Genomic DNA, 15513 nt, shown 5'->3' with positions numbered 1-15513 from the left:
GATCTTGAGGTTTGTCTCGTCGGCAGCGACTTCGGCAAGACGTCATTAGGCAAGGCGTCACTGTCTGGCAAGTTTCAGAGGTACTCATAGAGCGCAGATTGGTTGCTGGTAAATATGCAGCGCAGGATCCGATTTGCGAATGGATCGATGTGATTGCAACCTGCCATTTTTGCAATGCTTCGTATCCTCTCCTGATCAATTCGACATCACGGTCCCGTTAGATACGTCTGGATCTCGTGCCGGCACTGTCGCAAGACCTTTGATGTCGGGCTCATCGCCAATGACCGTGTCGGAAGAATCTTCCTTGACTCGCATGTCGAGCTCGACTTTCTGATCCTCAGCGGGCAGCGCAGTCGCATCAAAGAGAGGCTTTGGAGATTTGACGAGAGCGAAGAGTCCCGCGAAGAGTGCCGGAAGGTACAGTTTGAGATGATGGTCGATGAGGTCCTCCGCCGTAGCTCGCTCAACAGTGTCGAGTACTTTCTCCTTGAAGATGGATCTCTGCGTGCATGTGATGAAGACCTTCAATCACAGAGCGAGAACAAGTAGCTGAAGGTTACGCACCAAAGCGAACCCGACCCCTCGTGTGACCATCGAGAACAGTTCTTTGAATTCGACATGGTCTTTACTAATGCCGAGATGCTGCAGCCTCATCATTGTCATCTTCTTGACCGTCTATGTCACCAATTCGTCGCTTTGATCAGTTTCCAGATGCAGGACAGTTGTCGTTCAGAAAAGGGAACCTACGTTCTTGTTTCTCGTTTCAATTGGATTAGTTTGTCCTTCGATTCTTGGATCGAACGTTTCCCCATTCTGCTCGACCTTGATCGCCTGATGACTGTCGAGAAACTTGCCTCCGACCGGGACACTCAGACTCCTTTCCAGTCCGAAGTTCCCGTCTCTTCCAGGTCGAGCTCCTATCCCGTTCGTCTTTCTCTGTCGCTTGATCCCAATCTCTTTTATTTCGGCCAAACGATCAAACACTTCGTCGCCATGATCATGAGTTTCCTCCTCTCCTTTGACTCCGAATCCTTCTCCTAAATTCATCCCAGGGAGTCCAAGCGTAGTGGAAGCAATGGAGAAACTTGGAGATGGTGGAGCTCTCGAACCCGCTCGAGAGACTGAACCCGATCGACTGTTCCTCCGATCTCGCATCGACAACAAGCGAACGTCGTCCTCGTCGTGTTCAGGAGGAGGAGGTGAATGACCCGAACGCAAGAATGCGTTCGACGAACTCGTTGTCGAGATGGAAGATTGTGAACGTTTGAAAGCTCGATGTCCAGGTCGATCGAGGTGCCCGTTGAAGCTCGACGAAGGTGGTAGAGAACCTTGTCGGAGGTTCGACGAAAACAAGTTCGATGTCGCGTTCGAAGTCGAGAGAGAACGAGAGAGCGATCGCTTCGAGTTTGTCGTGGCAGTCGAGTTCGACGAGACTGGAAAGGGGAACGCGATACTCGGAGGCGGATTCGAGACTTGTCGTGATCGAGACAAACTTGTCGTCGTATCTGCATTCGTTTTGCTCATGAGAGACGCGATTGCTTTGTCCTTGGAAGAGAGCCTTCGCTTCTTGACCCTGTCTTGCTCTTCAATCAACGTCGAGGACGCGAGTGAAGTTTTTGAAAAGGCGGCAGCTGGAAGCGAAGCGGTTTTGCGCAGTTTCGCAGTGAAGAGCGATTCTGTCCATGCCGAATAATCAGTCTTGGAACTGTGTTTGCACAGGGTCCGAGCAGGACGGAATGCTTACCTCGAGGCAGCGGGTCGTCTGGTCGTGGTTTGCGCACGACGGGCTTGAAAGGCCTGCCGAGCAGGAGCGTAAGCGGAGGCAGCGGCTGTTCTGTGCTCGACGTTGAAGGTGAGTTTGTGGATGTTGTCGATACCTGAGGCAGCTGCGCAAAGATGACGATGCGCTCTCCTCCAGCGTCGAGCTTGATCCCTCGACCTTGACACCCTTCGCGACAAAACTGGTCCTGGAACCACTCGACCGTATCGGTACAGCGCTCGTCAATGTAGACGCGAACGTCGGTCGGAGTCTCGACTTTAACGACTTCTGGATCTGCCTTGGCTTTGCCCTTCCTCACGGCACTGCTTCTCGAGGTCTCTGGTGACGAGTTGGTCGAGAGGGGTTCGAGCACCTGCTGAACGACGAACGTTTGATCAGGTTCGACCAGGTTCAAGTCTTTGCCTCGAAGCATCTCGAGTCCGAGACACATGTCTGCACCCGAGCTGTTTGCTTTCGAAGTGGACGAGAATGGGTCATCGAAAGGAGAGAAGGCATTCGGCGTCGTGGCAGCCGCTGCATGAGGCGATGAGGCCGACGCGGCTGACGGGACTGAGAACAGATGCGCGATGATCGCGACGCCTGTTCGGTTTTATCGAGGGGAGTTCAGCTCGACAAGACATGCACAGCACGGGATCAACAGCCGCGCACCATACAGCTTGTACCCATCGGCGGTGGCGATTGCGCCCCTCCACAGCAAGCGACATCCAGCGCTGCCAGGTTGCGACGCGTACGAGGAGGTGTTGCGGTTCAGAGCGGGTCGTCGAGGCTGCTCGGCGCGAGGTTGAATGAGCGTCGCGTCGTCAGCTCGCGTTTCTTCGAGCACCATCCCGTGACTAGCGACAGCGCGTTCGAGCGGGACTCCCGCTTGCCGGGCAGCCGACAGGACGGGGATTCTGAGGTTGGATCGCGCTCGAGGTGGAGCCTGAGACAGTCGCGCGCAAGGTGAGACTTGATCAACTTGGCGCATCGAAATCTTTCCAAATTCCTCCTTTCTCGCGACATTGCTTCAATCGCATTCGAGCGCATCATGTCAGACGCACCAACATCAACTTCAAGAGGAAGAGGCAGGGGTGGAAGCAGGGGCAGGGGCAGCTCGAGAGGCAGGAGCGCAGCTGCGCCTCAGGCTCTTCCAACAGGCGAGTCTCTCCCTCCCGACTCGGATGAACCTCCCATCGAGGTAGCAGGCGCCTGACAGCAGTCAGATGTACAGGTAGCGTGAGCAAGATCAAAGCCCAGCTTCGTCAGACCAAGCGGTTGCTCGCCAAAGAAGACCTCAACCCCGATGTCAGGGTCACCTCGGAACGACGGCTCGCAGCACTCGAAGACGAACTTGTGAAAGCAGAGAAGGGTTTGCTCGAGAAGAAAATGGTCACCAAGTACCGTGGAATCAAATTCTTTGGCACGTTTTCCTCTCGTCTCGTCTCGCTGTCGGTTTGACTAACGGTTTTCGTCTTGAAACAGAACGACAAAAGGTGCTGAGAAGGATCAAGCAGGCGAAGCGACAGGTCGAGAACGATGCCGACTCTCAACAGGCCAAGCAACAGCTGAGAGACGCTCGCCTCGATCTTCACTACATCCTCGTGAGCATTGTCCTCGACGACGCCAGCTTTCCCAAACGCGGGCTGACTATGATAGTATATGTGACAGCGCTATCCCAAAACGGAAAAGTACCTGGCACTTTACCCTGAAAACACCTACATCCCATACTCTCCGACCCCTCCTGCCACCTCTACCACCACCTCTGGCGCGATCACCCCTTCAGACCCTTCAACGTCGAAAGTATCGAAATCGAAAGCCAACAACAAGGCGCTTGAAGGAGAACGCAAACGGTGGGAACTCCGAACCATCGTGCTCGAGAAGGTCGATTCGGGCGTGTGGGACGAAGTGGCTGAAGGTGGAGATCTCGCGATCGAAGGCGAGGAGGACGCGACTGAGGACATTGGAGTCGGAGAGAAACGTGCGAGGGTTGACCAGGAAGAACTCGAGCAAGAGGAGCAGCAAGAACGAGGGAAAGCCACGGTGGTCGAACAAGAAGACGACACTCCTGCCAAAAAACGGAAACTCGACGAATCTGCGATCCCAGAGACAACGACGGAAGCGACCGAGGAGACACCTGCGACTGTTGCCGAAGCAGACGGCGAGGCGGCAGGAGAACCGAAGAAGCTGAATCGCAAACAGAAGAAGGCGCTGCGAAGGGCTCAGGAGGCAGCCGGCGAGGTGCCGCCAGCGGACAAGGCGACGGTTGCTCCAGTTCAGACATCCAACCAGAAAGGAGCTGCAGTGAAACCGCAACAAACGGTGAAGAAGGGTGGGAAGAAGGCTGTCGAGGTGCCTCAGGGCAAGAAGACAGAGTCTTCGAAAGCGGAGAAGCTCGCGATGGAGGATGACTTTTTCGCATAGCCTCTTTGTCATGCGAATACCAGTCAGCTTTTGCTCAATTCTCGAGGGAGATTATTCCGATGCGAGATGACGTGGCAGAGAGGGGAACTGATGAAAGCTGAGCCTTTCTCTCGCGTCCGTTACCTCTCTGTGCCGGGCAACCAACACGTTATGCAGCGCGTGGCATCGCGTAGGTCGACCTTGAAGCTACTCTTGCTGTCCTTCGTGTACCATGTCGTATTCCTCAACTCGATCTTCGACATCTACTTTCAATCACCGGTCACCCAAGTTCCTGCGCGGTACGCGGTAGAGCCCGATACGTCATCCCCAACAACAGGCGGACAAAGACAGGGGCTGGCCAAGCGTGTCGTACTGATTGTCGGAGACGGTCTGCGAGCGGATCGACTGTTCCAGCTCTATTCGAACCCGCCCTTCCCGCATTCGGACCCATTGCCGGCTCAACTCCCCTCGCAAGAGCACCACTTGATTGTCGACCCAATCACGGGCGAAGAGTCGACCACCCCTGCGCCTTTTCTACGCAACCTGATCCAAACGGGCCAAGCCCAATGGGGAATCTCGCACACTCGAGTCCCGACCGAATCGAGACCTGGTCACGTCGCGCTCATTGGTGGCATGTACGAGGACGTTTCCGCCGTCACTCGAGGCTGGACTACGAACCCAGTCTCGTTCGACTCCGTCCTGAACCAATCTACGCACGCCTTCACATTTGGCAGTCCTGACATCTTGCCCATGTTTGCAAGAGGAGACAACGTCGTCAAGGGTAAAGTGAGAGAGTGGAGTTATGACGAGGATCAAGAGGATTTCACTCGCGATGCAGTCGGATTGGACCTGTGGGTTCTCGATCAACTCGAAACTTTGCTCAAGAACGCGACGACCTCGAGCCAACTCGACCACGACCTGAGACAGGAAGGGACGGTCTTCTTCTTGCATTTGCTCGGACTCGACACGACCGGTCATTCGTACAGACCGTTCGGCCCCGAGTACCACCGCAACATTCGCGTGGTCGATCACGTCGTCGAACAGACAACTCGGCTACTACAAGATTTTTATCATGACGATCAGGAAACGGCGTTCGTCTTCACGGCAGACCACGGGATGAGCAGTCTTGGAAATCATGGCGATGGTCATCCCGACAATACTCGGACCCCTTTAGTTGCCTGGGGAAAAGGGATCAGGCAGAGATCTGATTGGGAGGAGCCCGAGAACCATGATGCCTATTCGAAAGATTGGGGTTTACCCGGGGTGAGACGAGATGTGGAACAAGCTGATGTCGCGCCTCTCATGGTACGTGCCTTGTATTCATCTGACATCAAAGAAATACTCTGACACTGCGCTGTATAGTCGGTTCTGGCGGGTCTCGCTATCCCGGCAAACTCGGCAGGCAGAATTCCACTCGAGTATCTCGATGCCTCACCCTCTTTCCGCGCGAGAGCAGCTTTCACGAATGCGAAGCAACTCTTGGCCGAAGCTGAAGCCAAAAGTGGTCAGTACTGTCGATCCTTTCGCTCTGTGATCAATCCACTGATCCTATAAGCTTCACGATAGAACTGAAGCGCCAGCACACGCTCTCGTTTCGGCCATTTCCCGAGCTCTTGGACTCTACAGTCGACAACAGCATGTCGTCAAAGTCACATCAGGAAGTAATCCGAAGCTTGATCGATCAAGGAAATTACCGAGAAGCCGAAAAGCATTGTGTCGAGCTTCTCGATGTCGCATTGCGCGCGTCCGCTTATTTCCAAAAGTAAGTCTATTGCTCGCCAACGACCACCCAGCTTGACATTCTAATGACCTCTGAGTTACAGGTACGATTGGTTCTTGCTTCGATCGATCGTTACCCTCGGCTATCTCGGATTCATGCTTTATGTCGCACGCTACATTCTCGAGCAACACGTACTTTCCCCTTTAACGTCGACTTCTCCCGCTCTCAGCTCAGTCGCGTCTCGGATCTGTCGGAAAATCCCTCTGCTCGCTTTCCTCCTCACGGTCGCCAAATTCGTCCTCGAATCCGCTCCTCTCACGTATTCGCTTTACACATTTTTCGCTTTCTACTTCTGGCATACTATCTTCGCCGATCCCTCGCCATTCTTTCGACTCTACCGCTCTGACGCGAGCTCAGCAAATGGCACGAAGGCGAAGGTGTACGAGACGATCGCCTATGCGTTGTTGACCCTTTTGGCCCTCGAAGGAATCGCTTATGGTTACAGCGACAGGAGAGCGCTTGCGGTACTCGCGGTCGGAATGGGTTGGGGCTGGCCCAGGGTAGGTCGAGTTGCAAAACTGCGATCGACGAGCTTGTTGTGGAGCTGGCGGACCGTTATGAGTCTCTTGGCGGTGTTCCCTCTACTGCCGGTCGAGAAGGGTGAAGACCTAAGGCTTATGTCAGTCTTCTCACTCACTTGCCTTATGATCACGCGTCACCTGATAGCTACCGGTCTGTTCGCCGCGCTTACACAGCTCGGCAGGCGCTTTTTTGCTGCAACTTCTCGGCACAGCAGCCGCGTGGAAAACTACGAAGGACAAGTCACCAGGATCGAAACGAGCTCGCACTTTCATTCTCCTCGAAGTGAGAGACATGTCTTCAAGACACCTTCCGCTTGACTGTCCCTTGATCTGACGGAATCCCTGGGAAACAGATGACTCTCGTGATCGCGTGTAATACCGTGACGTGCACTTCTGCGAGAAGTTTACAGCTGAAGAAAGGCTTGCCGACATTGAATCAGTACCTTGGTTGGGCGATTCTGAGTACGTCATCACGACTTGAGTTTTTCGAGTGCGGTCAAGCGCTGATCAATCTTCTTGTGAGATGCAGTTGTTTCAACCTTGCTACCAATTCTACACGGTCGCACGCAAGGTCAATCGCCTCTGACCCGACTCTGCGTCCTGCTCCTCGCGTTTGGACCGGCTTTCGTGATTCTCTCATTGTCCTACGAGGCACTGTTCTACTGCGTCTTTTCGTGCGCTTTGCTCAGTTGGATGAGCGTCGAGTCGACTCTTGCCAGTGCTACGAAAGCGGAGGCAGGCGCGGAAGAGGACAAGGGTGCACAAGGCACGATTGGAGTCGACAGTGTCCGAGTCAGCACGTTCTTCCTGATCTTCCTCCATCTCGGGTTCTTTGGCGTGGGCAATGTCGCCAGTATCAGCTCGGTTCGTCTGCTACACCCATCTTTCAACTTGGGAAACACCACATTGAATCCCAGTCACATCTAAACAGTTCTATCTTGAGCCTGTCTATCGACTGATGACGGTCTTTGCGCCCTTCCCGATGGTACGTCTCGGTTTGCGCCAATATGATGGGTCAAGCTGATACTTTGGCTCGACGCTCGCCAGGGTGCTCTGCTGCTGTTCAAGTTGTTGATTCCGTTTCTGGCGCTCTCTGCCGTCTCGAGCGCGATCAACCGCAAGCTGCGACTACCATATCTCGGCTTATTCCTTGTCAGCAGTGTTCTTGTAGAGTTCCTAACAATCACCGTCGGTCCCCCATTCCTCCTTTCGAGCTGCCGAAATGTCGAGACGACGCTGACTTTCGAGGTGCGGGTGAAAACTCTAGTTCTTCTTTCGCGTCAAGGACGTCGGGTCTTGGCTGGAAATTGGAAGCTCGATCACGAACTTTGTGATCTGTTCCATGTTGGGTTTGTTTACCTCGGGATTATTGCTCATTGGCGAAGCGGTCCTCAAGGGAACTATCGCTGTGTAATCGCCACTCGTGGTTCAAGCGTGCATGAAAGATACATCGTCTACTCCTCATCTGTTCGATGGTTTTCGGGTTTTGCGAGAAGGGTTTCCCTCGCCTCTTTCCGTTTCCTTGCCCACTCTTTCACCTTGGCAGCTTTCTCTTCCTGTTTCTGGCGCTCTTGTGCCCCGCCGTCAGAATCGTCCAATACATTCGAGGCAAGAGCTGACTCTGTGTTAGCTGCATCCGCCTTCAACTTGGGTTCCTCGACGTCGCTTTCGCTTTCGCTTCCACTGCTCCCATATGCTCCCAGTCCAGCGAGTCCGGATCCAGTTGAAGTTGGATTTGGTGGCTTGGGCTCGTCTTCCTCACGACGAACGTTGTCGCCCCTCCGAATGCGTTCCCACACATCTCGCCATTTGCCGCCTTTCTTGAGGAATTGGAACCTCGGGTCGGAAGAGTGGTTGGTCAGGATTCGCATTTCGAGCAAAGAAGGGTTCTGAGCGGTCGAGAGAGTCTTGTTCAGCTTGAGCATCAATTCGAGTTGAGTTGAAGAAGGCTGAACGTTAAACGATTCCCGAAATCAGATCAGCGTCCGCCAATCGAGTGAACCAAAGATGGGATCGAAAAGAAGCTGACCTCGATCTCTTCTTCGACAGGTACCGAGACAGACGATTCGTGTTGTTCAAGTAGTTTGATCCTCTCCTCTCGACCTCGTTCCAGTCGTCTCCTCTTGCGTTTCTTGTCTAGCTCGTCCCGCTCCTGTCGAGACATTTGTCTAAAGTAAAACTCTTCCTCGTGATCTGATCCAAGATCGGAGAATCCAACGTCGAGTTCGAGCTCGAGCGAGTCGTCGGTCGTTGAGACTGGGAGGTTCTGGAACGAGATGGGAGGGAATGAAGTTGGATTCGAGAATGGTAACCGCGGAGGCAGCGACGTGATCAAGTTCAGTATGTCGTACCTGGATGCAACGGACCGGTCAGTCTCGGGATCATTCTATGGCAGACAAACGAGGATGCAGGGATCGTGATCGGCTCTCGGTGACGGCGGACTGAGGACAAATTCTCTCGATAGGCGCCGACGACTTCCATTGCAAGACGACTGTACGGATCATGATACGGGCGCAGAAATCGAGCTTGAAGGAAAAGAAGGGAGAACGTTGAAAATGCGGTGCAGACTCGCCTGTCAATCGAGACTCGCTCATCTCCGGGCCATGGTGCCAGCCTGCCCCCAAGCTCGCGCGTCGTTTCGATCTCTTGTGCCAAATGGTCGTAGCCTGGGATGAGAGTTGCTTCGTGGGCTTGGATCGAAAGGTCGTGCGCCGAAGGAACAACTTGAGGAGCATGTGAGAATGATGCGAGATAGTGGGCCTCGGGTGGAGGAGATACCGAGTGCCTTGCACGTGGTCGTTTCGTCGTGTGCGACATGCCGAAGATGACAGATTCGCATGGAAATCTGAGTCGGGTCTGCCTAGTGTCTCATCCCTCACGCAAACATCAACATTTGCATATGCAAACATCTACATTGCCCATTGCTAATGTTGCTCACTCGCCTGGAGTCCGGTTTCATGGAAACGCATACTTCGTATTCCTTCTGCCTCGTCTCCGGGAATCTTTGACATGTCGAGCGCTCCTCGACAATCACGCAAAGTCCCTGATGCTGGGAAGTCCTCCAATAATGGCGCTGGTCAAGCATCGTCGGCGCGTTCCGACGTGTCGGACGCTCCGCGACGACCACGCTTTGCCCCAGCTGGCTGGGACCTACCCCACCGTGGTCTACCTCCGCCTGCGCCTCGATTTCCGCCACCCTCTGCTTCGCCCATTCCTCGATCCCAACCCCGACGCCGCTCCTCGTCGCCAGGTAGGACGACAGCGGAGGATGACCTTGATTCTAGACGAAGGAAGATGAACCCGAATTCTCTCGCGAACCTACGCAAAGGAGGAATCCAAGAACATCTTGCTAGGAAGCGAGCGAAGCGGGCTTCGAGGGGAGGGGTAGAAACGACATCGGATTCCAGCGAAGATTCAGACCATCAGGAGGACCTCGACAGACTGACTGTGGGTCAAACGGGATCTAGCGCAGACGTCGAGGACGAAAGCAGTTTCAACGACAGCAGCGTTGCTGACCAAAATGCCCGAGCGCCGTCATCTGGGCACTCAAAACGTGCGTTCCCCGAGTTCCGGGCTATTTCGCGGCGGGGTTGACCTGAAAGCGCTATCCTTGTCATGCAGGATCTCGTGCCAACGGGACGGCTCAGCAGTCGAACGCTCAGTTCCAGACGGACGACGGCAGCCGCTCGTTCGCCCGATCGCCCGCGACCTCGAACCCTCCTGTCTTCTCGACATCTGCTCTGGATGGGCCGTCCAGTACCTCAGAACGTCAGCTCAGCTTTCGACCGAGCCGTCATGAGGTATCGCGGCGCGAACACACGCCCGAAGCACCTGGGCTGCCGCCCAATCCGCGTCCCTCGTCCACACACCCGTCGTCCACGAGCACCACAGTTGCCAGACCTTCGACTTCGATAGCACACGGGGCTGAGATACCTGCTGTCAGCAGCAGCGGGTCGATCGATCCAGCACTTCGAGCCGACTCGGGCTCGGATTGGGAATGGGAGTCCGACGACGAGGAACCGCGGGTCTCAGCCAATCCCGCGGATCGAGCAGGAGAAGCTGAACGCGGGAATATAAAGGCCAAGCGGGCCAAAGCGAAACCCGGAGAAGGAGCGCGCGCTGCAAGTGAGTACGCTGCTATGATCCAGGCCTATGAAACCTTGCTGATTGACCTTTTCTGCTCAGATTTTCGCAAGTCCATCGCGAGACTTCAACGCGAAAAAGATCCGGAAAAAATGAAAGAAGGATATGAACGCTTGTGGCCGCAGCTACAAAGGCAGGTAAATACGCGCCCTTGACCCTCTGATCTGGTTTCGTCTTGGTTCTCAATCGCGCTCGGTCGCATTCCTCATCAGTTCCTGAAGATTACAAGGCAGTTTGGCGCCGAGGGCTTTCTTTTCATTGGACAGTATGTCACTTGTCCGGCTGTTGCCTTTTCCCCCTGCGGCCAACTAACCTTGAGACGTGCTATTTCTCAGCCCATTGATCGCCACCGAACCTCAAGATCCCCAGCTCGATGGCGCCGAGAATATGACGAGTGACGGCCTGGTCGACAAGGAGTGCGTCTCCGAAGCGTTCGCAGATACGAATCGGCATATCTCGACAAATAAGATCCAGTTCGAGAGCGAAATGCCTTTCGCCCGAGACCCATCCGGACCCATGGATGTCTCGATGCAAGCAATTACAAGCTCGATTCGAAAACTCGTCGGCGTCAGTCTTCAAAAGTTACAGCAAAGCAACACAGCTAGGCTGCAAGAACTCCACCGGGAGTGCGAGCAAGCCGCGAAACAGGCGGAAGAGGCTAGAGAACAGGCGGAAGAGGCTAGAGAACAGGCGGAAGAGGCCAGAGAACAGGCGGAAGAGGCTAGAGAACAGGCGGAAGCGGCCAAAGAGAAGGCGAAAGAGGTAGACGAGGCGATGCGACGATATCTACGCCGACAAGGAATGTCGGAGGAGGAGATCAACGAAACCATACAGCAAGAAAAGAAGCAGATTGAGGAGGAGTGCGAGCGACGAGAGATCGCAGATATCGGGGGTATGGATGAATATGACGGCGACGACGCAACAATGACGCCGAGGCTTGGGAGGGAGGGGAGCTGCGAGTCGCGGATTTGCGTGTAACGAATTTAATTTTCTTCGTCTTCGTCCGTAGAGTCCGAGTCTTGAGCGGAATACCGGTGCGCGTGAACGAGAGGATATCGTTTAGTCATCCCGTGATCGACGAATTCCCAGCGGTTGTGCGCATGGATGCTTGACCAGAGAGAAAGCTGAGCGTGGTCCTCATCCACGTGATTGATGCTCTGGCGGATGCGACTGGTGGTGCTGGGTGATGCCTCTGTGATACTCGTATGTGGATGACGATTATCTGATGGTTAGCGAGGCGTGCACGGTGCTTTTTTTGCACGGAGAAATTGCTATCGCACCTATCTGCCCAGGTCACGATATGAGCATCAACGCAAATTGCGCGCGAGCACCAAATACTATAGACCCCGCCAGCGAGTCCTTTCTCACCAAAGCTGCAGAGATAAAAAGTAGCAGAATCTCCATTCATCGACTCGCGGACAATATATTGTTTCTGGCAGCTTTCTTGGAGCTCGTCCGAGTCGCGAACTGGCTGATCGCGAAACCACCTACGTCTAGCATAATCTTGTAGGTTGGGACCGAGCTTTCGCGAACTGACCTCGGAAGCACCGTGAGATGATCCGGTTCACTTGAATCACTCAGGGCTGAATGTGCGGCGTTCGGCGCGCTAAGTAGCTCTTGGATACCGGCGTACGGCTACTGATCGAACTGAGCACTCTGAATGAGCATGTTCCATCTTGGACGGACGAGCTCGGGCGTGGAGGCACAAACTATTTGAACGGAAACTGCCAGACTCAAGTCGGAAGCTCGGCCAAAGTCGAAAACAAGCTGTTAGAACGTTGAAGTTTGGTCAAAGGCATCGTTCAGGTCAAAAGCGCAAAGAGGCACCATGAAGAACATCGAGTGTTTCGCAACGAGCTGTGTGAGAGAACATGCGCTTGGACAATGACTCCGCGCTCTATCGCGGCGAGAGACTGATCATGTACCTGCGAAAGCAGCTTCTTGAGCACCTTGCGTCGTTCTCGACGTCGCACTTAGGAAAGTACGTTACAGATCCGAAAGCGCTACCGCAAACGCTTAACGCTGGACACGGATCGGTTGGATGACCGAGCCAGATGGGACTGCGTGCAGTTGTCGCGGAGAGCCCAACAAGTCGGACAGGGACAGACGAAGCAAAGGGAGCGTCAAGCTTGAACCCGCAACCAGGAAATGTAGCTTCGACGAAAGTAAGTGTAGGTATTTGCGATTTCTTGCCAACAATTGCGAATACTAATATGAACCTTGCTATAGCTATTTATCGGCAATACATTTGTTTTCACACGAGCAACCAACCTACAACTCGTGTCTCATCAGCAAATCAACCCTTTGCGCTCTACCCAAAGCACGAAGCTCTGCGACGCTATGAAGAACGATCTGTTCTCGACTTCTCAGCAAGCGATCGACTGCGCCCCCGCATGGTCGTTCCTTCGATCGATCTATCCCGCAAGGCTGTTCTCGTCTTCTCCAGTATTGCCTGAAGAGGCACCATTTGTCACCCTGACCTACGCTCAATCGCTCGACGCAAAGATCGCAGGCAAAGATGGCGAGCAGCTCATCTTGAGCGGCAAGGAATCCATGCTCCTCACTCACCGGTTCGTCTTCGCTGTCCCTTCCTTCTAGGGACGGACCAGACTGACATGAATAGATAGGATGAGAGAACTACACGACTCGATCCTCGTCGGCGCTGGGACTGTCTTTAACGACGATCCTCAGCTCAACGGCATGTCCTCTCTCGCCGTAATCAGTGCTCGTGAACGCGCTGATCGCAGTGTGACTCTTTTGAACAGCCCGCATCCCAAGTCTCTTGCCTGTCTCGGCACAGCCGAATCCAATCATCATTGACCGAGATCTCGAAGCAACGTCCGTTTGCTGCAGGCTCATCCGCAACGCCGCGGCAGGGACCGGCAAAATGCCCGTCATTGTGTATGAATCATTATTCGGTAGAGAAGTCACGCCGGCACAGGCTTCTAGATTACGGACCCGCTTGGAACTTTTCAATCGACATGGAGTCACGACAATAGAAGTCAGAGCTGGATCAGGTACGTCTTGTCCTGACTCTACGAAACACGGACTTGGCCCGTCTTACTCTTTGCTGCTGCCCATCTGCTACAGATCACAAATTCCACCTCGAGGATCTCCTCGAGTGTGAGACGCTTCGGCCTCACCTCGGCCGCTCTCTCATGATCGAGGGCGGCTGTGGCATCATCTCGTCTTTCCTCCCTTCACCGCGTATCGACATGGTCGTGACTACGGTCGCGCCTGTGTTCGTCGGCGATGGAATCCCGCTCTTCAAGCCCGAAGTGAGCTCCCACCTTGTGCTCGACGTCAAGAATGCACCCAGTGCGGCTGACATGGCTGCCTTGTGCCTACAGACGCAAATGCCGCAGCTCGCACAAGTCAAGACGCAAGTCTTTGGCAAAGACACCGTATTTGCATGCAAGCCAGTCGTCAATTTCAGGTAGTAATGTACCGCGCCGACTGCGTGCTCTACTCGAGCTGTACTATGAGTTCGTTCAAGATTCGGGCAAACTCTTTCGGCTTGTGCACGAAGCCGAAATGGTTCGTGCCTTCGACACTCTTGATCAGCTTATTCGCACTTCCGTCGACCTTCCAACATCCACGAATCATCTCGACCGTCTCCTCAAAATATGCCACCGTACGACTTCCGTACAAGATCCCGACACCAAGTCGACCCTGCAGATCCCCTCGAATCGCTCCGAGTCCGATCTCCCGCACCGCGTCTTTCTCACTCGCGAGTGACCACGAGAATCCATGGTCGACACACTCCCACTGCCACCCTCGCTCGACCAACCCTTGATCGAGATCCTTCAAGTCACTCGGTTCCAGTTGTTGTCGTTCCTCGTCGTCGGTTCGAGCCGGTCGATACGCGGCGACCCACCCAGCGAACGCATCTGCCCATTCTTGCCGAGTCACGGTCGTGTCGTGAGGTGGCAACACGTGCGACATTGAATCGAGGAAATCTTGAGTGACCGGACGAGCAAATGCGGAACCGGGAGGTTCGAACAAGATCAAAGACTTCAGGTGAGACGAAACGAGCGATTCGGCAAGGCTCGTGTTTCCGGGAGATAGGTGGGACAGGAACGTGTTGGAGGGTAAAGAAGAGACTTGGGAATGGAAGAGTAGGGACAGGAGCGAGATTGGAATTACGGTGCCTTTTGACCAACTCTGTCATGCGCCAAAAGCTTTGGTTTCAAAAAGAGAGTCCTCGAGGATCTTTGACAGCAGGGATAGTGACTTACGAGCACGACGACTCCACCACCAGCTTCGGTCTTGCGCGGCAATTCCAAGCATTCGATGCACCATTCGAGAAACTCGAGCATATCTTTGAGGTACCGCGCAGTGACGTCTGTCCCTCCTTTCGCTCGACTTTCGTACGCTGGAGAAGAGCCCGTACACGACCGTTGGTTGTACGCGATGAAACGAGTCGTTGACGACAGGTGTGGAATCAACGGAGAGAAGATCGCTGTCGTCTCCAATCGAGACCTGAAAGGGTCAGTAAACTAACTCGAACCTTTTTGCGAGCTCGGAGGCGTTTTGAGCCAGGACGCACCGCTGTTGAACCCGACGCCATGTACGGCCAAGATCGTTTGGTAGGTTGGAGGTCGCTCGTGCGGTTTGAGCAGTGAGAATGAATCGATGTAGGACAATCGAAGCGTCGACGAGACCTCGGCAACTTGGAGCTGAGGGATCTCATACATTTTTTCCTGGGAGATTGACGGGGAACGGAGACAAAAGACGACGAGGCAATGAGTACGGCAAGTGGGGGAAGAGGGGATCCGGCTAGACAGGCGGAACCGATCTTCCGTGAGTCACGTGATCCGAGCCTTACGATTTCGCGCCGCCATAGCGCATACTTGGATCATCCGCCTTGTGATTGTAGCGAGCGCTCACTACGGAACATGAGACAATAG

General features: G+C 54.3%; 6 protein-coding genes across 6 annotated transcripts; 3 read left to right on the top strand and 3 right to left on the bottom strand.

Annotated features, from left to right (window-relative positions):
- Positions 1–195: 195 nt before the first annotated feature.
- JCM15063_003232 (uncharacterized protein) lies at positions 196–2606 on the bottom strand (the record flags this gene model as incomplete). Its single annotated transcript, XM_076675153.1, has 5 exons — positions 196–501; positions 565–675; positions 748–1676; positions 1745–2359; positions 2429–2606. 5 exons carry the CDS (start codon positions 2604–2606, stop codon positions 196–198), a joined length of 2139 nt encoding a protein of 712 aa, XP_076537237.1.
- A 201-nt stretch (positions 2607–2807) lies between these two features.
- On the top strand, positions 2808–4180 carry EFG1 (Efg1p; the record flags this gene model as incomplete). The annotated part of the gene is made up of 4 exons (XM_076675152.1): positions 2808–2916; positions 2991–3179; positions 3242–3360; positions 3428–4180. 4 exons carry the CDS (start codon positions 2808–2810, stop codon positions 4178–4180), a joined length of 1170 nt encoding a protein of 389 aa, XP_076537236.1.
- A 150-nt stretch (positions 4181–4330) lies between these two features.
- On the top strand, positions 4331–7874 carry MCD4 (mannose-ethanolamine phosphotransferase MCD4; the record flags this gene model as incomplete). The annotated part of the gene is made up of 10 exons (XM_076675151.1): positions 4331–5464; positions 5522–5663; positions 5726–5921; positions 5983–6558; positions 6635–6743; positions 6814–6922; positions 6990–7324; positions 7392–7445; positions 7508–7648; positions 7728–7874. The coding sequence occupies 10 exons, from the start codon at positions 4331–4333 to the stop codon at positions 7872–7874; spliced, it is 2943 nt and encodes a 980-aa protein (XP_076537235.1).
- A 40-nt stretch (positions 7875–7914) lies between these two features.
- On the bottom strand, positions 7915–9277 carry JCM15063_003229 (uncharacterized protein; the record flags this gene model as incomplete). Its single annotated transcript, XM_076675150.1, has 3 exons — positions 7915–8409; positions 8490–8846; positions 9029–9277. 3 exons carry the CDS (start codon positions 9275–9277, stop codon positions 7915–7917), a joined length of 1101 nt encoding a protein of 366 aa, XP_076537234.1.
- A 3666-nt stretch (positions 9278–12943) lies between these two features.
- On the top strand, positions 12944–14043 carry RIB7 (2,5-diamino-6-(ribosylamino)-4(3H)-pyrimidinone 5'-phosphate reductase; the record flags this gene model as incomplete). The annotated part of the gene is made up of 5 exons (XM_076675149.1): positions 12944–13173; positions 13231–13301; positions 13369–13620; positions 13694–13881; positions 13954–14043. The coding sequence occupies 5 exons, from the start codon at positions 12944–12946 to the stop codon at positions 14041–14043; spliced, it is 831 nt and encodes a 276-aa protein (XP_076537233.1).
- A 25-nt stretch (positions 14044–14068) lies between these two features.
- Positions 14069–15300, bottom strand: JCM15063_003227 (alpha/beta fold hydrolase; the record flags this gene model as incomplete). Its single annotated transcript, XM_076675148.1, has 3 exons — positions 14069–14767; positions 14842–15065; positions 15153–15300. The coding sequence occupies 3 exons, from the start codon at positions 15298–15300 to the stop codon at positions 14069–14071; spliced, it is 1071 nt and encodes a 356-aa protein (XP_076537232.1).
- Positions 15301–15513: the final 213 nt, after the last annotated feature.

This window comes from Sporobolomyces koalae (genome assembly GCF_050403365.1).
Source record: "Sporobolomyces koalae JCM15063 DNA, S_koalae_JCM15063T_v1_ctg1, whole genome shotgun sequence".
NCBI lineage: Eukaryota > Fungi > Basidiomycota > Microbotryomycetes > Sporidiobolales > Sporidiobolaceae > Sporobolomyces > Sporobolomyces koalae.
The sequence above is the reverse complement of the archived record's forward strand: the minus strand, read 5'-3'. Positions and strand labels throughout refer to the sequence as shown.